Source organism: Mustelus asterias, chromosome 24, assembly GCF_964213995.1.
Source record: "Mustelus asterias chromosome 24, sMusAst1.hap1.1, whole genome shotgun sequence".
Classification (NCBI taxonomy): Eukaryota; Metazoa; Chordata; class Chondrichthyes; order Carcharhiniformes; family Triakidae; genus Mustelus; species Mustelus asterias.
The window spans coordinates 38,781,512-38,804,103 of NC_135824.1; the positions used below are offsets into that span (position 1 = coordinate 38,781,512).

At 44.7% G+C, this 22,592-nt stretch overlaps 1 protein-coding gene across 2 annotated transcripts in view; it reads right to left on the reverse strand.

The window, feature by feature from the left end:
* The window catches only part of cers3a (ceramide synthase 3a), a 106,602-nt gene that overhangs the window by 77,879 nt on the left and 6,131 nt on the right, over positions 1–22,592 (reverse strand). Inside the window, exon 2 of one of the 2 annotated variants that reach the window (XM_078241592.1) lies at positions 8,955–9,128. In XM_078241592.1, coding sequence (XP_078097718.1) covers positions 8,955–9,127 — 173 coding nt within the window. In that variant the 5' untranslated portion in view covers position 9,128. Of the gene's footprint in view, positions 1–8,954; positions 9,132–22,592 lie in introns of both variants that reach the window. The other variant, XM_078241594.1, reaches the window with a different exon arrangement.

A 22,592-nucleotide genomic window follows, 5' to 3' on the forward strand; every position in this document is an offset into this window, starting at 1 on the left:
TCCTGATTATGGATCTTGGGAAGGAGGTAGGAATGGGCTGTACAGGACTGGGGAACTACAAGGTGGGAAGCCTTGGAACGATAATCACTGGAGGAGATGAGACCAGAGACTGTTTGATCTTTGGTCGTCTTTTGTTTCTATCTTGTCCCAGTGTAATTCCCCTGACCCTGGAAGATAAACTCTTCTGTCATTCAATCACTCCTGTGTTTCACCCTGTCACAGACCCTCCTTTGTCCTTGTCCCATCCACCCCTTGCCCAAAACCATGTTACATCACCAACCTTATCCCAGTCCTGATGAAAATTCCAAAGATGAAACGTTAACTCTCGTTTCTCTCTCCACAGATGCTGCCAGACCTGTTGAGTGCTTCCAGCAACGTTTTTATTTAAGTCAGCTGAGGGTTTCTTGGTTTCTCTTGTAAATGAGGGGATATTTGATGTTAAATGAAGTAAGTGTTTTTGATTTAAGGGTTTCTCAGTATGTTTTCTGGCTCAGCAACACCCATCAGCCTAGTCTCACTGGAGTGTTCTTAGTTAGCCCACTGAATGATTGGGAAGTAGAAGGTGACAGGATTAGATTACCAGACGCTGGTAACTGATGTCTGGAGAAATCTGGCCACACCATTCAATTCAGACACAAACATCTCCTGGAGTTTATCCAAATCGATATTGACAGTTTTTTCAAAACCTACATGGTCATTCTTTTCAAAGGCATTTATGTCTATAGGTCGGCCTAAAAGGTAGGGATATGTTCGGCACAACTTGTGGGGCCGAAGGACCTGTTTTGTGCTGTAGATTTTCTATGTTTCTGTGGTGAACCATCGTTGGTTCCCACTGTGGGGTTGTTCTAATGTTGTTGTTGGGCTAGGGTAGGATTGATACACCTGTGGTTGTAACTGTTGTGGCACATCCCAGTCGGGCACCGCCTCCTGGGAGAGGTATAAGACCCCCTGCTCGGGCGGGACCTCTTCAGTCTGGGATAGTGTGTTAAAGTTCTGATAGTTCCATTGTTAGTTAATAAAAGCCTTCTTTTACCGAAGCTTTGTGCCTCGTGTCCAATTGATGCACATCAGTTTCTATGTCTTGTTTGAATCGGGGAGTTTGGCTGAAGCCTTGAAGGAAAGAGAGTTAAACCTCTCAGTTCAATAAGAATATTATCTGGACCACAGTTTAGTGTGGTCACTGGACAGTGAGTGGACTTTGCACATTCTATCGTCTGTTTCCATTCTTGTAAATAACAGGAAATTCAGACTCGAGACACAGTTGGGCTGACTGTTCATTTATACTGATTGATTAGCCATCTAACAAATACTTCAGCAATCGTATAGATGAGGTTGTTACATTGCTGAACTTGGTTGTAATTTACTTTATCAGACTGAGTATTTACACTGTCACCTTGTAATTTTCCCTCAATTAAAGATTTAGTAATAGTGGTTAAAAACATATTCAAGGACATGAATGTTGTTGACAAGCCTATTCCTAATTGTCCTCGAGGTGATAGTGATGAATCGTCTTCCAGAATCGCTGTAGCCTGTGTGGTGAAAGCAGCCTCCCGGCAGCAGCTCAGGGTGAGGGAGGGATTTGTGAGGCATGGCCGGGGTTGGGGGTGGGAGGTGGGGGGCAGGGAAGGGAAGGCAGCATCCACTGCCCCAGGAGTTTCTTTCCTTTACCTGCACAGTGTGACAGGCCTCCAGCCTGCCTCAACAATGGCCACAACTTGTGGTGGCGCTGGTGAGGCTACTGAGCAACCGGTTCTCTGATTGGACCAGCAGCCCTCCTAAAGGCAAAGGTAACCATGGTAACAGTCACAATTAACAGCTGCTTGTAACACTTATTGGGGTTTGTGGGGGGGGCGGGGGGCGGGGGGGGGTGGGGGGGCGGGGGGGGGGGGGTGGGCGGGGGGGAGAGGTTGGAGAACAGTTCACCCAATCAGTAAAATTCAGCACTTCATTTTAACACTTCTGTGGAGTATTTTGGTACATGCTGTGGGCAGAAAGGTTCATAGAATCCCTACAGTGTAGGAGGCCATTTGGCCCATCGAGCCTGCGCCGACTACAATCCCACCCAGGTCCTATCCCCGTAACCTCGCATATTTATCCTATTAATCCGCCAGATTCTAGATGCTACTTTTTAGAAGTAACAAAGTTCTCATCACTCAATATTAAACAGCAGTCAGAACATCAAACCAACATGATATCTGGTGGAAATGAAGTAAAATCGACCCATATTGCAACAGAAATGTTGGAAATGTCTTTTCACTCAGCACAGCTTTCAGTGGGATACTGACTGAACCCGTGAGAGGGACTGCAACTCCTCGCTGGCTATCAAATTCACTCTGTGTCATAAAGAAGCCAGAGAATGGACTTGTACCCCAACACACGCCAGGAAGTGTAGATAATAAGAGAGGTTTTGCAGTAAATCCTATCATTCCCCTCCTGGATGATAAGATCACCTTAGGCATGGAGGTCTCATTACTTGCTGTGCTCGGTGGTCAGACTTCATACACAATCATCATGAAATGGAACTAAACTTACAACCGGCTTTGTTTTGTCAGTGTTGGTGGACTTTGTGCGAAAGACTTATGTCTGCTGAAATATTGACCTGTGTCTGCCTCAGGCTGAGCTGGCAGCAATGTGAGATGAACAAACATAGTGCTGGGTGAATGGACAGAGATTGTACCTCTGCGCTTTGGTAGGTGGAATTACTGTTTGTTTCAGGGCACCGTTGGATTTGACTCTGTCAGATTGCTATTGGTTCTAATGAGACAAAGAAATAATGAAACTTCAGACAGCCATCAAATGGAATGCTTTCATTGATAACTTTCAGATTAATGATTCGTTTGACAGACGTAACCAAGTTCACATTAATTGTACTTTTCAGCTTTCCACTGTGGGAATGGTTTTTAAGCATAGGTTGGACATATCAGGGCCCTGGACCAGATTCTTAACTTACATTAGGAAGTCAGATTAGACCCCAACAATGTTTCTACTTTGGCACAAATGTGTGGGTAGGATATTTCACTCCAGGAGTAATTCCACTGACAAATTAGGGATCGTTTTCATAAGTTCATAAGATATAGGAGCAAAATTAGGCCATTCGGCCCATCAAGTCCGCTCCGCCTCGATCGTGGCTGATATGCTCCTCATCCCGCTTATTTGCCTTCTCCCCATAACCCTTCAGTCCATTACCAATTAAAAACCTGTCCCAGCATCCACCGCACTTTGGGGTGGCGAATTCCAGATTCACAACTCTTTGGAGAAGTAGTTTCTCCTCAACTCTGTTTAAATTTGCTACCCCTTATCCTAAGACTACTGCCTCTCCAAGAATGCCCCACAAGAGGAAGCATCCACTCCACATCTACTTTAACCATACCTTTTATAATCTTGTAAAGCTCAATTTGATCTCCCCTCATTCTTCTAAATTCCAGAGTATCGGCCTGAACTGTTCAATCTCTCTTCATACGACAAACCCCTCATCTCTGGAATCAATCTAGTGAACCTCCTCTGAACTGCCTCCAATGCCACTACATCTTTCCTCAAATAAGGGGACCAAAATTGTGCACAATACTCCAGATGCGGCCTCACCGATGCTTTGTGCAGCTGCAACAATACTTCCTTACCTTTATATTCTATTCCTTTAGCTATAAATGCCAACATTCCATTCGCTTTCTTTACTGAACCTACATGCTAGTTTTCTGTGACTCCTGAACGAGGACACCCAGATCCCTCTGCACCAGAGCACCCCGAAGTCTCACCCCATTTAGATAATAAGTCGCCTTCCCATTTTTCTGACCAAAATGAATGACCTCTCACTTATCCACGTTAAACTCCATCTGCCATATTTTGGCCCACTCTCCTAACTTATCTATATCCATTTGTACAGTTCCTATTTCCTCATTGCAGCTCACTGTCCTGCCTATTTTTGCGTCATCTTCAAATTTGGCGATAGAGTCTTCTATCCCTGTATCCATATCATTAATATGGATTGTAAATAGCTGGGGCCCAAGGACTGAACCTGTGGCAACCCACTAGTTACTTCTTGCCATCCAGAAAAAGAAAATTATGGACAAAAGACTCTGTCTTCTATCACCTATCCAAGCTAATAAACCACCCCTAATCCCATGTGATCTAACCTTGTGAATTAACCTTTTGTGCGGCACCTTATCAAACGCCTTTCGGAAGTCCAGATATACTGCATCTACAGGATCCCCATTATCCACTTTGCTTGTTACATCGTCGAAGAACTCTAGCAAAATAGCCAAACGTAGTTTGCCTTTCATATAACCATGCTGACTCTGATGGATAGTGTTTTAACTTTCCAAATGTCCTGATATTGCTTCCTTGATAATTGATTCTAACACTTTCCCAATAACAGATATTAAACTAACTGGTCTGTAATTTCCCACATTTTGCCTCCTTCCTTTTTTGAATAAGGGCGTTATATTAGTATTTTTCCAATCCACTGGAACCTTTCCCGTGTCCAGGGAATTTTGGAATATTACAACCAATGGATCCACTATCTCCACCGCCACTTCCTTTAATACCCTAGGCTGTAGGCCATCAGGCCCGGGGGACTTATCTGCCCTCAATCCCAATAGTTTGCTGAGTACCTTTTCCCTATCGATGTTGGTTGTTCTAAGTTCTACCCTTTCTCTGACTTGCCCGTTCCTATAGGAATGGTACTAATGTCCTCCACCGTGAAAACTGAGGCAAAGTGTTGATTTAGCATCTCTGCCATTTCAGTGTTCCCCACAATTAACTCTCCAGTTTCATCTTCCAAGGGACCAACATTCACCCTAGCGACTCTATTCCCTTTTATATACCTATAGAAGCTCTTGCTATCCTTCTTGATATTTTGCGCTAGTTTTCTTTTGTAATTTACCTGAGCTCTTTTTATTACATTTTTAGTATCCCTTTGTTTATGTTTGAAAGTTTCCCAATCTTCCAACCTGCCACTGGCCTTTGCAATATGGTACACCTTAGTTTTTGTCTTTATTTTGTCCTTGATCTCCTTGTTTAGCCATGGATGTTTTTTACCCTCCTTACCATCTTTCTTCCTCACTGGGATATATTTTAGTTGTGAGAAATTGAGTATCTCCTTAAACAGCTGCCACTGTTCATCCGCTGCCCGACCTTTAACCTTCCTGCCCACTCTACTCAGGCCAGATCTGTCCTCATGCCGATGTAACTTCCTTTGTTTAATTCCAGAACGCTAGTTTGGGACTCCACATTCTCACCCTCAAACTGAATTTTGAATTTGATCATATTATGGTCACTACTCTCGAGAGCATCCTTAACTATAAGGTCATCAATTAATCCCTCCTCATTACACAATACCAAATCCAGACTAGCCTGCTCCCTGGTTGGTTCCACAACATACTGTTCCAAGAAACAATCTCTAATACATTCAGTGAACTCTGCCTCCTGTCTACCCTTCCCAATTTGATTCTTCCAATCTGTGTGAATATTAAAATCACCCATGATTATTGCCGTACTTTTCTCGCAAGCCCCAGTATTTCCTGGTTTATGCTGTGCCCCACTGCAGAACTACTGCTTGGGGACCTATAGATTACTCCTACTAAGTATTTCTTCCTTTTGCTATTTCTTATTTCTACCCAGACTGATTCCACATCTTGATCCCCCTTGCTTATGTCATTTCCCATTACAGCACTGATCCCCTTCTTCACCAGCAAAGCTACACCACCTCCTTTTCCTTTCTGAAATGCTGAGTACCCATGGGTATTCAAATCATAGACCTGGTCCCCTTGTAACCATGTCTCAGCAATCGCCACCAAATCATACCCTTTTGTTTCTATTTGCGCCATTGACTTATTAATTTTGTTTTATAAAAAACCAAGCTTTATTCATAACACAATTTTAAGTATAACTTTTAACATTGAACAATCTTTAAACATGAAAAGAAACAACTCTTAATTTTCAACTTATCACTATTTCAGTTCCAATTTCTACCATAGACTTAAACCCCACTTTAAATATAGTTAGCAATCACAGATTATACTTGCTCTGACTTTGGTAACAGCCATGAAGGTTCCAGGGAAACTTTGCAGAGGGAAAGTTTTAAAAGAGAGAGAGAGAGCAGTGTGTAGGCTTCTAACTTTAAACAGCCCTCTCCAGCAACTGAGTACAGAAAAAACTGCTTTTCTGCTACAAACCTAGCTCCTCCCACTTCCAGTATCACATGATTGTAGGACACTGCGTACTAAACTCACCCTCCATTACTCTAATCAGAAAAAAGCAGGGGTCATTTCTCATTTATAAACAAAACATAATTAGCTCTTTTCTAAGTAAACACCACAGGGTTAAAATGAGTAATTATCCTGCTTTCCAGCATCTGCTGCATTCCCTCCAGATATACCAACTGCTTTAAGAAAAAAAACTGAACTCTAAACACGCTTCAGAAACATAAAAAACATTAATAGCACAGTATCATCACACAGGCTTCATCTGTAAGCTAAACTGCTTTCTGCAAAAGCCTTTTCTCTCTGCTACAGACCCAGGACTGTACATAAACCACATCATCACACGGACTGCCTGTCAATCACTCCGAAACTTAAATAAACAAAAATAACTAGATTGCACTCCTATCAAAGACAGCAATGAAAAGCTGAAAGGATAACTTGAGTGGAATATTGTATTGTGACTTCCAGACCTGATCATTATTAAATCTGTTGGTTTATGGACACAGATGTTAGATTACCCAAACCTATCATATGGCAATATTCATAAAATGTTATAAACATTCCCTTTTAGAATCTCATATAGAATTCCTACAGTCCAGAAGGAGGCCATTCGACCCATCAAGTCTGCACTGACAACAATCCCACCTAGGCCCTCTCCCTATAGCCCCACGTATTTACCCTGCTAGTCTCCCTGACACTAAGGGACATGACCAATCCATCTAGCCCCCACGTCTTTCGGACTGTGGGAGGAAACTAGAGCAGCCGGAAGGTTCTGAAATAAATTAAACTAATTACTGGTGACATCACATTCGGAATGACAGGCCTGCACCCGATTCTGTCATCTACCCCCCCCCCCTCGCTTTCTTCTTCCCTTCAAGAGCATGAGCTCATTAAATTGACCCCATTGCTTTGAGGTTTTATTGCCTTTGCATTCCAGCTTGAATGGTTTGGAGAGTTGAGCCACTGCAATAGTGGTTGATTGCTCCCACTCTGGGCCTGAGCTCCACAGTGCGTGGGTTTCCTCCGGGTGCTCCGGTTTCCTCCCACAGTCCAAAGATGTGCGGGTTAGGTTGATTGGCCAGGTTAAAAATTGCCCCTTAGAGTCCTGGGATGCATAGGTTAGAGGGATTAGCGGGTAAATATGTGGGGGTAGGGCCTGGGTGGGATTGTGGTCGGTGCAGACTCGATGGGCCGAATGGCCTCCTTCTGCACTGTAGGGTTTCTATGTTTCTATGTTTCTAGTGCACGCGCTGTGGGAGACGTGCTGAATAATACCATATTCATTCGGTGTCATTGCCTACCCATCACTGAGGGCAGTGTCATGGGAGCTATATTCATTTAAAGAAAGATCCTTAATTTCTAAAACAGCCAGATTTCTGATAAATCTCACTTTGCTTTTCACATGTGAAATATATATCAGACTGTATGCGTTATAATTTCAGGGCTTATCTGATATGTGCCCACAGCAAAGGCACGGTTAGAGAATCACCAGCTTTAATGGTTTTCAGATGATGTTTATTCAGTCCAAGCACGATCAGATTTCAGACCTGATAACTCTACTGAAATAGCAGCAAAAGATGATATCAGCTGATCAAAGCAGAAGGAAACCAATCACTCTTTTAGGGAGGTGGTTACATCACAGGCTAGGAACATGTAGACAGAGAAGGAATGGGTGGCAGCCAGGAAGTCTAAGAGGGCAAGGTAGGTAGTGCAGGAGTCCCCAGTGTTGATCGCATTCGCTCACTAGTTTTCCATTTTGGATGTTGGGATGGGAGGTGGGGAGAGTGGAGGGGGATAGGGGTGAGGGTGGTGATGGTTCCTCAGGGGAGTGCAGCAAACGCCAGGTCTGTTGCACCACAGGTGTCTTAGCTGCATAGGAGGGGAGAAAGCAGAGTGGAGAGCGACAATGACAGGGGATTCATTAGCTAGGAGAATGGATAGGCATTTCAATGAATGTAGATGCAACTCCAGGATGGTAGTTTCCTCTCTGGTGCCAGGGTTAAGGATAGAGAGCGGTCAATTACACAACCCCCCCCCCAGCCTTTACAGTATATATCTCATCCTATTTTCTTTGTCTTCAGCTGTGATGAAGGGTCATCCAGACTCAAAACGTTGGCTCTATTCTCTCTCTACAGATGCTGTCAGACCTGCTGAGATTTTCCAGCACTTTCTATTTATGTGTCAAGTCATTGAGCACGTTCAAGACAGAAATTGATGGATTTCGGATATAAACAACATCCAGGAATATGGGGATAGTGCGGGAAAATAGTGTTCAAGGTAGATATCAGTCATGACCTAATTGAAATGTAGAGAAGGCTCGATGGGCCGAATAGTCTACTCCTGCTTCCCCAAGAGTAGGCCCATCACAACTGTGGTGTATGGGAGTAGGCAGTCATTGGTTGCAATGGTGCTTTGTGAAGGCCCTCTGTGGTAGACTTCAGTTGTACCTTTGTCCTGCCTGGACCACCGTTGTGTGTTTGTCATGCCTGGACACATCCCCTGCCGGCTCAGCTCCTCCCCTTGTCACCTAGTATAAAGGTGGCTGTCTCCTCCCCCTTGTTCAGTTTGGGTCGGTTACCTGTTGGGATGTGCTCCTGATTCTGTTATGCATAAAAGCCTCCAGTTGTATTGGCACACAAGTAGTCTTTTGCCTAATTGATAGCGCATCACCTCATTATGTCTCCTTATATCATCAACAGAACTTCCATGCGCTCTTGTCACAGACACTACAGGAAATGGCAAAGTAAAGGGCTTTACCTTTCAAAGAAGCGTCGAGCTACCAAAAGAAGAATAGCATACAGGACTGTGACATATAGATGGGAGACCTTGGCGTAGACGTAGCCCTCTCGATCCTCGAGATCAGCCCAGGTTAGATTTCGGGGAAGCCAGAGGTGATCCCACCAAAACCAGTCACTCAGTGTCTGTAACATTCTGCTGGAAATAAACAACAATTGATCAATTACCCATTTTAATATTGCATACTGCATCATTAAATAGAACCTACACAATCTTCAGATTCTATTGAATATTCTTCGCTGGCCATGTTTGCTGTAAACAACACCGAGACAAGGAACAAAAATAATCAGTCTCTACTCGATTCAGATACCCTGCTCCATACCCAGGGCACATGGGCAGGGAATTGTTGTTAAAAGCTCTCTCCTCTTTTTAAAATTTACTTATTAGTGTCACAAGTAGGCTTACATTAACACTGCAATGAAGTCACTGTGAAAATCCCCTAGTCGCCACACTCTGGCACCTGTTCGGGTACACTGAGGGAGAATTTAGCATGGCCAATGCACCTAACCGGCACATCTTTTGGACTCATAGAAATCATAGAAACCCTACAGTACAGAAAGAGGCCATTCGGCCCATCGAGTCTGCATCGACCACAACCCCACCCCGGCCCTACCCCCATATCCCTACATATTTACCCACTAATCCCTCTAACCTACACATCTCAGGACACTAAGGGCAATTTTTAGCATGGCCAATCAACCTCACCCGCACATCTTTGGACTGTGGAAGGAAACCAGAGCATCCGGAGGAAACCCACGCAGACACCGGGAGAACGTGCAGACTCCACATAGACTGTCACCCAAGCCAGGAATCGAACCCAGGTCCCTGGTGCTGTGAGGCAGCAGTGCTAACCATTGTGCCACCGTGCCACCCTAAACCCTGTCGCAATAGTATTGCTCCAACCAACTTCAAAAAGCACTGATGCCTCACACGCTGGGTTCGATTCCGGCCTTGGGTCACTGTGTGGAGTTTGCCTGTCTCTCCGTGTCTGCGTGGGTTTCCTCCGGGTCCTCCTGTTTCCTCCCACAGACCAAAGATGTGCGGGTTAGGTTGATTGGCCATGCTAAACTGATCCTTAGTGTCCCAGTATGCGTAGGTTAGATGGATTGGCAGGTAAGTGTGTGGGGTTACAGGGATAGGGAGAGGGAGAGGGCTTGGATAAGGCACTCTGTTAGAGAGTCGGTGTAGACTCAATGGGCTGAATGGCCTCTTCTGCACTGTCGGGATTCTATAAAAATACTGTCATTAGCATTTACATTTGTTTGCACAAAGGATTGAAAATTTCAAACTATTTCTATGACAGTGAATAGTTTTCTAATTCTCTTTCTTTACAATACCTTTTTTTGAATTTCAAACAACAACCTTCTTACAGGTGTGCTGGGAACTGCCAGTCCATGAATGGTGAATGGGGAGGCAGTGACGGGAAGACTGCTTCCCTGAATTTTATAAAGTATCTGTGCTCGCTGGATTTTGATCCGAGCGTTGTTTCCTGTATTTCAGATGAGCTGAATCACAACAATAGCCGGAGCAGGGCGAAAATCTGGAATTGCAAAGGAATCACAGAGCAACCTGACTCTGGCCTCAGAGACAGCTCAGAGGCAAATACTCTTCATATCAATTCACAACAGTGGCTAAGACATACTGGCAAAATGAGGCAGTGATTGTTGGCAGGGCTGCTGAATTGAGAATCGAGGGGCACTGTGTTAGGCTGCTGTGATGTGATGAAGACAGTGGTTGTCAGAGGGAGGGGATTGTCCTCCTGTTCCAGGTTATTACACTGACCATGTGCCGGGTGATCTGTCCTATCGCAGTGAGGATACACATTTACCTTCTGTTTCCAGCATACAAACCGAGGAATTTGAATAATTCCCAGGAACATTTACAAATTGCTCTCTTTGTGGTGGGAACAGTAGCAAATTCGGACGGTCACTGAATAGTAATCCAGAGAGCTAGACTCAGACTCCAGACAACAAAGCAATCCCCAAATGCCAGCTGGTGGAATTAAAACTAAATTAATCAATCAGAAACTGAAAGCCAGTCTCAGTAACGGTGGCCATGTAATCACCAGATTGTTGATTCACTAATCTCCTTTAGGGAAGGAAATCTACAATCCTTATCTGGTCTGGCCTTCCAGAGCCACAGCAATTGTTTGACTCTTAACAATTCTCTTAAATGGCCTCACAAACCTAGAGTCACCTAGAGATTACCCGGCATCAACCTAGATACCAAAAACAACAAAGGCACACCCTGCCCAGTCACCTGTGGAAAATTGTCCTCACCACCATGGATCCTTTGTTGAGCTCCTCAATTGTAACTTTATCACCAAGTTGGGATTTATAGACTGTTCCTATGGTAATTGTACATCTCCCTCTAATTTCTAGTTGATTCCATAAAGTGCTGAAGTTTCACAAAGTCTCATCGCACCAGGTCAAACATGGGCACGAAAACCACCTGGTGCCCAGCTATCATTGACACGATATTGAGGAGATATTAGCATAGATGAGGTGGAATCTGTATGGGTCAAGTTAAGAAACAACAGGACAAAAAACAGTGGTGGGGATGGTGTACAGACCACCAAACTGTTGAGTAATGCATTAGACAGAAAATCAGAGATGCATGTGTTAAAGGAACATCTGTGATTATGGGCGACTAAGCTGCATATAGATTTGGAGTGTCAAATTAGTCACAGTACGATACAGGAGGAATTTCTAGAGTGCATACAGGATGGTTTTTTGGATCAATATGTTAAGAAACCAACAAGGGAACAGGTCACCTTGGACTGGATGTTGTGCATTGATAAAGGATTAGTTAGCAATCTAGTTGTGAGAGAATCCTTGGGGACGAGTGACCATAATATGGCAGAATTATTTATCAAGGTGAATAGTGATGTAGTTGATTCTGAGACCAGGGTCCTGAATCAGAATAAAGGTAACTATGATGGCATGAGGCATGAATTGGCCATAATGGACTGGGAAACATTACTGGAAGGAAAGACAGTGGACAAGCAAGGCAGGCATTTAAGGAATGAATAGGTGAACCCCAGAAGTTGTTTATTCCTGTTTGGCACAAACGTGGTAAGGAAATTGTGGCCAAACCATGGCTTACAAGGGAAATTAGAGATAGTATCAGATTCAAGGAAGAAGCATACAAACCGGCAAGAAAAAGCAATAGGCCTGAGAATTGGGAGTAGTTTAAAATTCAGCAAAGGAGGACCAAGGGATTAATAAAGAAGGGAAAAATAGCGTATGAAAGTAAGCTAGCATGGAACAGAAAAACTGACTGTAAAAGTTTCTATAGGTATGCCAAGAGAAAAAGATTGACAAAAATGAATGTAGGCCCCTTACAGTCAGAAACAGGAGAATTCATAACGGGGAACAAAGAAAAGGCCGAAGAATCAAATTTGTACTTTCGTTCCGTCTTCACAAAGGAAGACATGAATAATGTACCTGATGTTCTGAGAGAAACAAGTTTGAGTGAGGAGCTGAAGGACATCAGCATTAATAGAGAAATGGCTTTGGGGAAACTGAAGGGATTGAAGATTAATAAATCTCCAGGTCCTGATAATCTTCATCCCAGAGTACTTAAGGAAGTGGCCCTGGAAATAGTAGATCCATTGGTGGTTATTTTCCAAAATTCTTTGAACCCTGGATTAGTTCCTAAAAATTGGAGAGTAGCTAATGTGAGCCCGCTATTCAAAAAGGGAGGTAGAGAGCAAAAAAAGGAACTATAGACCAGTGAGCCTAATGTCGGTACTGGGGAAGTTGCTAGAGTCCACTATGTAGGATTTCTAGCAGAGTTGACCATTAAGAACCAGTGGATGTGGTTTATTTAGACTTTCAAAAGGCTTTCGACAAGGTTTCACATAACAGATTACTATGTCAAATTAAAGCACTTGGGATTGCAGGTAATGTCTTGAGATGGATAGAAAGCTGGTTAGCAGATAGGAAGCAAAGAGTTGGCATAAATGGGTCTTTTTCTGATTGGCAGTCAGTGACTAAAAGGGTTTCACAGGGATCTGTGCTAGGACCTCAACTGTTCATAATTATACATTAATGATTTGGAAGAGGAAACTGAATGTATCATCTCCAAATTTGCAGATGATACAAAGTTGGGTGAGAGGGTGAGCTATGAGGAGGATGGAAAAATGCTTCAGTGTGATTTGGACAGGCTGAGTGTGTGGGCATGTGCATGGCAGATGCAGTATGTGAATAAATGTGAGGTTATCCACTCAGTAGCAATAATAGAAGGGCAGATTATTACTTGAATGAGTGTAAATTGAGAGAGGTGGACACTGAGCGAGATCTTGGTGTCCTTGTGCATCAGTCGTTGAAAGTAAGCGCACAGGTACAGCAGGCAGTAAAGAAGGCAAATGGTATGTTGGCCTTCATAACGGGAGGATTTGAGTATAAGGATAAGGATAGTTTCCTGCAATTGTACAGGGTGTTGGTGAAGCCACATCTGGAATATTATGTGCAGTTTTGGGGTCCTTATCTGAGGAAGGATGTCCTTGCTATAGAGGGAGTGGAGTGAAGGTTACCAGGCTGACTCCTGGGGTGGCAGGATCATCATATGAGGAGAGACTAAGTCGGTTAGGATTATATTCACTAGAGTTTAGAAGAGTGAGAGGGAATCTCATAGAAACTTCTAAAATTCTAACAGGGTTAGACAGGGTAGATTCAGAAAGAATGTTCCCAATGGTGGGGGAGTCCAGAGCTAGGGGTTGTAGTTTGAGGGTTGAACGTTTTAGAACTGAGGTGAGGAGAAATTTCTTCACCCAGTGGGTGGTGAATCTGTGGAATTCAGTACCACAGAAAAAAGTTGAGGCCAAAACTTCGATTTCAAGAAGAAATTAGATATAGCTCTAGGGGCTAAAGGGATCAAGGGATATGGGGGAAGGTGGGGGATCAAGATATTGAATTTGATCATCAGCCATGATCAAAATGAATGGTGGAGCAGGCTCAAAGAGCCGAATGGCCTCCTCCTGCTTCTAGTTTCCATGTTTCTATCACCCTCCCTCAGCTGACCTCCAACAGAATGTCAGAAGTGGAGATGTTCGCTGATGACTGAACAATGTTCAGCACCATTCATAACTCCTCAGATACTGAAGCAGTCCGTGGTCCACATGCAGTAATACCTGAACAACACTCAAACTTGAGCTGATAAGTGCAAGTGACATTCAAGCCACATAAATTCCAGATAATACCATCTCCAACAAGAGGGAATCTAACCATCTCCCTTTGAGGTTTAACAGCATTACCATCTCTGAATCCCTCACCTTCAACATCCTGGGGGTTATTCTCGACCAAAGACAAAAACAAAGTGGCTACAAGAATGTGTCAGATCTCGGTATCCCGCAGCAATTAACTCACCTCCTAATCTCCAAAATCCTGTCCACCATCGACAAGGCACAAATCAGGAGCATGATGGCGTATTCTCCACTTATCTGAATGGGTGCAGCTTCAATAACACTCAAGAAGCTCGACACCATCCAGGATAAAGCAGCCCACTTGATTGGCACCCCATCCACTATCTTAAACATTCACTCCCTCCACCACTGGTACACAATAGCAGCAGAGTGTACCATCTATAAGATGTGCTGCAGCAACTTGCGGTTCCTTCGAAAGCACCTTCCAAACCTATAACCTCTACCACCTAGAAAGACAAGGGCAACAGACACATAGGAACACCATCACTACCTGGAAATTCAAGCCACACGCCATCCTGACTTGGACCTTCACTGCAACTGGATCATTCGTTGAACTCCCTGACTAACAGCACTGTGAGTGTACTTACACCAAACAGACTGCAGAGGTTTGAGAAGACATCTCACTACCTCCACCTCTCAAGGGGCAATTAGAGATGAGCAATTAATGCCAGCGACGTGCACCTCCCGTGAATAAATAATAAAACATTCTGCAGATTCACATTTGTTGCTGAAGACTGTATTTGTTATGAGGAATATCAAAGTTACCAATCACCAAATGCACTTCAATTTGAACTTTGATTTGTGGTTTAGATTTTAAAATATCCACCACTGAACCAATTATGAGTAAAACAAACAAATTCCAATTCCAATCAGTAAGTAAACAGCAGGTACCACACTGGGCTGAGTGCAAGGTTAAACAGAAGGCCGGAAACTCTAAAAGGATTGGGTGTAGCCACACAGAGACTGCGTCGCAGAGCTCATGACAAAATGTTAAACTTTTATGTTAGTCCACACCAGCAGCTCCCTGAGGGCCGTGGTTCTCCCCTAAAAGTGAACCAGGTCCAAACTTAAGTGAGGCACAAATACAGACCAATTCACAACTGTTGCTCAAGAGCGGCTTCAGTGGGTGGGTGGGGTGGGGGGGGGTTACAGAAAAGGATAATGTTTCTGGAGGGTCGGGGCACCTCCAGTCAGGACTGTTGCCACATCAGCCTGGATGAAGAATTACGTGCCTGTTCCCTTCGACCGGGGGTCTCCACACTCTCAGAACTGGGTGCTTGAATCACAATTACTCTGTATTCTTTAATCCGACACCTGTCCTGTACTATCTGCTGCCTCGAGAAAACTGCAGAGAATCCAGCTCAGCAACGGCAGCTGGAAGAATGACATTGAAACAATCCCCTTTGACTCTTTATTGCAGAGGTCTTGGAGGTTCTGGGTATGGAGGAAAAGCAGCAAAAGGTGACATCCCAAAGGCATCACCCCTCATTCTCATTCTTTGCTTATTTGGAGATGGGGTTTAGACAGAGTAAATAAGGAGAAATAATTCCCACTCTGCTAGGAGGAATGGTAAACAGAAACACAAAGTGAAAATTACTGCCAAAGGAACCAGAGGAGGATTACTTTTAAAATTCGGTGAACAACGACATTCTGTGTGACTGAAAAGTAAACTCTCCTTTCTCAATCTGTCTGCAGCCTTTGGCATGGTTTAACCACACCACACCTCCAACCTCTCCCTCAGCTGTTGTCCAGCTGGGTGGGGCTGCTCTCACCTGCTTCCATTCTTATTTAACTATTGTAGCTATGGAATCATCTGCAATGTCTTCTCTTCCAGCTCCCTGACCATCACCTCTGATGTCCCCTCCCCAAGGATCAGTTCTTTCCCATTTCCTATTTCTCCACTTGGAGTACTGTGCTCAGTCCTGGTCGTCTCATTACAGGAAGGATGTAGAAAAGATTGAAAGGGTGCAGAGGCGATTTACAAGGATGTTGCCTGGATTGAGTGGCATGCCTTATGAGGATAGGCTGAGGGAGCTCGGTCTTTTCTCCTTGGAGTGACGTAGGATGAGAGGAGACCTAATAGAGGTATACAAGATGTTGAGAGGCATAGATCGGGTGGACTCTCAGAGGCTTTTTCCCAGGGTGGAAATGGCTGCTACGAGAGGACACAGGTTTAAGGTGCTGGGGGGTAGGTACAGGGGAAATGTTAGGGGGAAGTTTTTCACACAGAGGGTGGTGGGTGAGTGGAATCGGCTGCCGACAGTGGTGGTGGAGGCAAACTCAATAGGGTCTTTTAAGAGACTCCTGGATGAGTACATGGGACTTAATAGGATGGAGGGTTATAGGTAGGCCTAAAAGGTAGGGATATGTTCGGCACAACTTGTGGGGCTGTAGTTTTGTGCTGTAGTTTTTCTATGTTCTATGTTTCTCATCTACACGGTGACACCACCTGGAAAAGACAATGTTTTTTCCTGTTCTTTCACAGGGTGTGGGTGTCACTAACAAGGCCAATCTTTGCTGCCCATTTCCAATTGCCCCCCAGGGATCACTTTGAGAGCATTTAAGAGTGAACCATATTGCTGTGGGTCTGAAGCCACATGTAGGTCAGACCAGGTAATAATGGCAGATTTCCTTCCCTAAAGGACATGAATGGGTTTTTGCAACAATCAACAATGGCTTCATGATCATCATTATAGATTTTTAATTCCAAATTTTTATTGAATTCAAATTTTATCATCTGGGATTCGACCCAGGATCCCCAGTGCATTACCTCAGCTCTCTGAATTACAAGTCCAGTGACAACACCACTGCACCAACTCCCCTAGTTTTCAATGTATGCTGACAACACCCTGTTCTACCTCAGCATCACCTTTCTGCATTCCTCTATTGTTACTAAATTACCGGACATGCAGTACTGGAGGAACAGAAATTCCTTCCAATTAAATAGTTACTGCCTTCAATCCCAACTACAGATGCATGGATTGGTGTCAAATGAATGAATCATGGCATAAAAACAGAAAATGTTGGTAAGACTCAGCAGGTTTGGCAGCATGTGTGGAGAGAGAAGCAGAGATAATATTTTGAGTTGAATGAATCGTGGCAGTTGTGAGGAACAATATGCATCATTCACTCAGTGCCACTTTGAGGGAGATGCCAGATGCAACATGAAACCAAGGCTCAATCTGTCCTCTCAGGTGGTTGTAAAGGATTCTGTAACATTACTTAAAGAGCAAAGGAATTCAGCTAATCCGTCACTGGCAGGTAATATGCCCCTCATTTCCATCGTAACCTCTCCCATTTTGGCATTGTCAATATTTATCCCTCACTAACATCACTGAAACAAATTATCACATAAGAACATAAGCACTAGGAGCAGGAGTAGGCCATCTGGCCCCTCAAGCCTGCTCCGCCATTCAATAAGATCATAGCTGATCTTTTCGTGGACTCAGCTCCACTTACCTGCCCGCTCACCATAACCCTTAATTCCTTTACTGTTCAAAAATTTATCTATCCTTGCCTTAAAAACATTCAATGAGGTAGCCTCAACTGCTTCACTGGGCAGGGAATTCCACAGATTCACAACCCTTTGTGTGAAGAAGTTTCTCTTCAACTCAGTCCTAAATCTGCATCCCCTTATTTTGAGGCTATGCCCCTAGTTCTAGTTTCACCCGCCAGTGGAAACAACTTCCCTGCTTCTATCTTATCTGTTCCCTTCATAATCTTATATGTTTCTATAAGATCTCCCCTCATTCTTCTGAATTCCAATAAGTATAGCCCCAGTCTACTCAGTCTCTCCTCATAAGCCAACCCTCTCAACTCCAGAATCAACCTAGTGAATCTCCTCTGCACCCCCTCCTGTCCCAGTATATCCTTTCTCAAGTAAGGAGACCAAAACTATACACAGTACTCTAGGTGTGGCCTCACCAGCACCTTATACAGCTGCAACATAATCTCACTGTTTTTAAACTCGATCCCTCTATCAATAAAGGACAAAATTCCATTTGCCTTCTTAATTACCCGCTGCACCTGCAAACCAACTCCTTGAGATTCCTGCACAAAGACACCCAGGTCCCTCTGCACAGCAGCATGCTGCAATTTTTTACCATTTAAATAATAGTCAATTTTGCTGTTATTCCTACCAAAATGGATGACCTCACATTTACCAACATTGTACTCCATCTGCCAGACCCTCACCCACTCACTTAGACTATCTATATCCCTTTGCAGACTTTCAGCGCCCTCTGCACACTTTGCTCTTCCACCCATCTTAGTGTCATCTGCGAATTTTGCACTTGGTCCCCAACTCGAAATCATCGATGTAAATCGTAAACAATTGCAGTCCCAACACTGATCCCTGAGGCACACCACTAGTCACTGATCGCCAACCAGAAAAACACCCATTTACCCCCACTCTTTGCTTTCTGTTAGTTAACCAATCCTCTATCCATGCTAATACATTACCCGTAACACTGTGCACCTTTATCTTATGTAGCAGTCTTTGGTGCGGCACCTTGTCAAATGTCTTCTGGAAATCCAGATACACCACATCACATAGAATCCTACAGTGTAGAAGGAGGCCATTCAGCCCATCGAGTCTGCACCGACCACAATTCCACTCAGGCCCTATCCCCCCTGTCACGAAGGGGCAATTTAGCATGGCCAGTCCACCTAACCCGCACATCTTTGAACTGTAGGAGGAAACTGGAGCACCCGGAGGAAACCCACGCAGACACTGGGAGAATATGCAATCTCCACACAGACAGTGACCCAAGCCGGGAATCGAACCCAGGTCCATGGCGCTGTGAAGCAGCAGTGCTAACCACTGTGCTACCGTGCCACCCTCTATCTAGCTGTTTATTTCATTGCTATTTGTGGGGCTTTGCTGTGTGCAGAGAGTTTGCAATTTTCACCTTCGGGATGTCAAGGTTGGGGAACAAATTGTATAAATGGAAACTTTTTCTAGAATTTCTGATGATCTGTGCCTGTGGTCACAAAACAACTGCAGCCTGATGGGGTTGAAACCCTATTAGTTCATAAAGGCGGTTGATGTTTGAGAATAGTGAGTAGGGCTTATGTCACCAACAGTACATAAGGACATAAGAAATAGGAGCAGGAGTAGGCCATCTAGCCCCTCGAGCCTGCCTCGCCATTCAATAAGATCATGGCTGATCCAAAGTGGATCAGTTCCACTTACCCGCCTGATCCCTATAACCCCTAATTCCCTTACCGATCAGGAATCCATCTATCCGTGATTTAAACATATTCAACGAGGTAGCCTCCACCACTTCAGTGGGCAGAGAATTCCAGAGATTCACCACCCTCTGAGAGAAGAAGTTCCTCCTCAACTCTGTCCTAAACTGACCCCCCTTTATTTTGAGGCTGTGCCCTCTAGTTCTAGCTTCCTTTCTAAGTGGAAAGAATCTCTCCACCTCTACCCTATCCAGCCCCTTCATTATCTTATAGGTCTCCCCTCGGCCTTCTAAATTCCAGCGAGTACAAACCCAATCTGATCAGTCTCTCCTCATAATCAACACCCCTCATCTCTGGTATCAACCTGGTGAACCTTCTCTGCACTATCCTTCCGCAAATAAGGGGACCAATACTGCACACAGTATTCCAGCTGCGGCCTCACCAATGCCCTGTACAGATGCAGCAAGACATCTCTGCCTTTATATTCTATCCCCCTTGCGATATAGGCCAACATCTCATTTGCCTTCTTGATCACCTGTTGCACCTGCAGACTGGGTTTTTGCGTCTCATGCACAAGGACCCCCAGGGTCCCTTTGCACAGTAGCATGTTGTAATTTTTTTCCATTTAGATAATAATCCAATTTGCTATTATTTCTTCCAAAGTGAATAACCTCGCATTTGTTAACGTTATACTCCATCTGCCAGATCCTCGCCCACTCACTCAGCCTGTCCAAATCTCTCTGCAGACCTTCTACGCCCTCCACATGATTCACTTTTCCACTTATCTTTGTGTCGTCTGCAAACTTTGTTACCCTATACTCAGTCCCCTCCTCCAGATCGTCTATATAAATGGTAAATAGTTGAGGCCCCAGTACCGATCCCTGCGGCACGCCACTAGTTACCATCTGCCAACCAGAAAAGCACCCATTTATTCCGACTCTCTGCTTCCTGTCGGATAGCCAATCCCCAATCCACGCTAACACCCTACCCCCAACTCCGTGTGACCCAATCTTCTTCAGCAACCTTTTGTGAGGCACCTTATCAAACGCCTTTTGGAAATCCAAAAACACCGCATCCACCGGTTCCCCTCCGTCAACCGCACTAGTCACATCTTCATAAAAATCCAACAAGTTCGTCAAGCACCCTGTGTTAGGGAATGCAGACAGGGGCGACATGGTGGCACAGTGGTTAGCACTGCTGCCTCACAGCGCCAGGGACCCGGATAAAATTCTGGCCTTGGGTCACTGTCTATGTGGGGTTTGCACGCTCTCCCCGTATCCACGTGGGTTTCCTCCGGGTGCTCCGGTTTCCTCCCACAGTCTGAAAGACATGCTGGTTAGGTGCATTGACCATGCTAAATTCTCCCTCAGTGTACACGAACAGGCGCCAGAGTGTGGCAACTAGGGGATTTTCACAGTAACTTCATTGCAATGTTAATGTAAGCCTACTTGTGACACTAATAAATAAACTAAACTTTAACAGTTTGTGTCCTTGTTGTGCTGCTGAGTGTGTCCATAGACACTGATGAGTTGAGAGGTCTGGGAAACAAGGTCTCTTGTAACACACGATTGAACTGCAAACAAGTCCTGCATTTGTATCCCCGTCACAAATCCGCAGACTGAGTGCCTCAGATAGTCGCTAAATTCCCTCAACCCTGAAACCATTCTCCATTCTGGTCTCACCCTCCCAGAACGTGGACATCCTTTCGGAAAGTGTGATGATCAGACCTGGGGACAATGCTACAGAGCTTCAGCATTATTTTCCTATTTTGCAGTCACATCTCTATTTATGAAGTTAAAGGGTGGCACAGTGGTTATCGCTGCTGCCTCATAGCACCAGAAACCCAGATTCAATTCCAGCCTTGGGTGCCTGTCTGTGTGGAGTTTGCACATTCTCCCCGTGTCTGCATGAGTTTTCTTTCCTCCGGGCACTCTGGTTTCCTTCCACAGGTAGATTGGCCATGCTAAGTTGCCCCTTCAATGTCACAAGATACGTAGGCTAGATGGATTAGCCATGGCAAATGCCCACGGTAACGGGGATAAGGTAGCGGAGAGGATCTGAATCGGTGCAGCCTCGATGGGATGAATGGTCTTCTTGTGCAGTGTAGGGATTCTTTGATTCTGTGAACATCCTGTATGCTTTCCTGGGGGGAATGATGGTGTGAAGTGAAAGTCACCAAAGTCCCAAAGGACCATAGGCCACTCTCCCCTTTTGAGAGGGAGAGCTGACTGATGGTTATTTAACCCGAGGGTCGCACAAGTCAGGTGAGGGTCAAGGTTAAGGAGGTGGGTCTTAACCTCAGTTGGTCTGGGAATTGAGCCCGTTGTTGGCGACGCTCTGTATCACATACCAGCTAACTGAGCCCCTGATGTTGGTGTCGTGGTAATGTCACTCCACTGCTAATTCCAAGGCTCAGGCTAATGCTGTAAGTACATGGGTTCAAATCCCACCTGGGCAGCTGGTGGAACTTGGATTCAAGTAGTGAATCTGGAATCTAAAGCTAATCTCATTAATGGTGACCAAGAAACTGTCAATTATTGTATAAACCCATCTGGTTCGCTAACGTTCTTTAGGGAAATAAATCTGCCATATTTACCTGGTGTGGCCTACTTATAACTCCAGAGCCACACAATGTGGTTGACTCCTAACTGCCCTCTGAGATGGCTGAGCAAGCCACTCAGCTCAAGGATAATTAGCGGTGGCCTTGCCTTACTAGCAAAGTCAACATTCCATTGAACAAAAAAAATTATCCTCTTTAATATGTTCTGCCATCTTCCGTGATCTAGTACATGAATCCACATGTCTCTCCGTCTCTTCACATCATTTATAACTGTGTGTCTCCCTATCTCTTCTGCCAAAAAGGATCAACTCACACTTCACTGTCATAGAAATCATATCATAGAAACCCTACAGTGCAGAAGGAGGCCATTCGGCCCATCGAGTCTGCACCGACCACAATCCCACCCAGGCCCTACCCCCACATATTTACCCACTAATCCCTCTAACCTACGCATCCCAGGACTCTAAGGGGCAATTTTTAACCTGGCCAATCAACCTAACCCGCACATCTTTGGACTGTGGGAGGAAACCGGAGCACCCGGAGGAAACCCACGCAGACACGAGGAGAATGTGCAAACTCCACACAGACAGTGACCCAAGCCGGGAATCGAACCTGGGACCCTGGAGCTGTGAAGCAGCAGTGC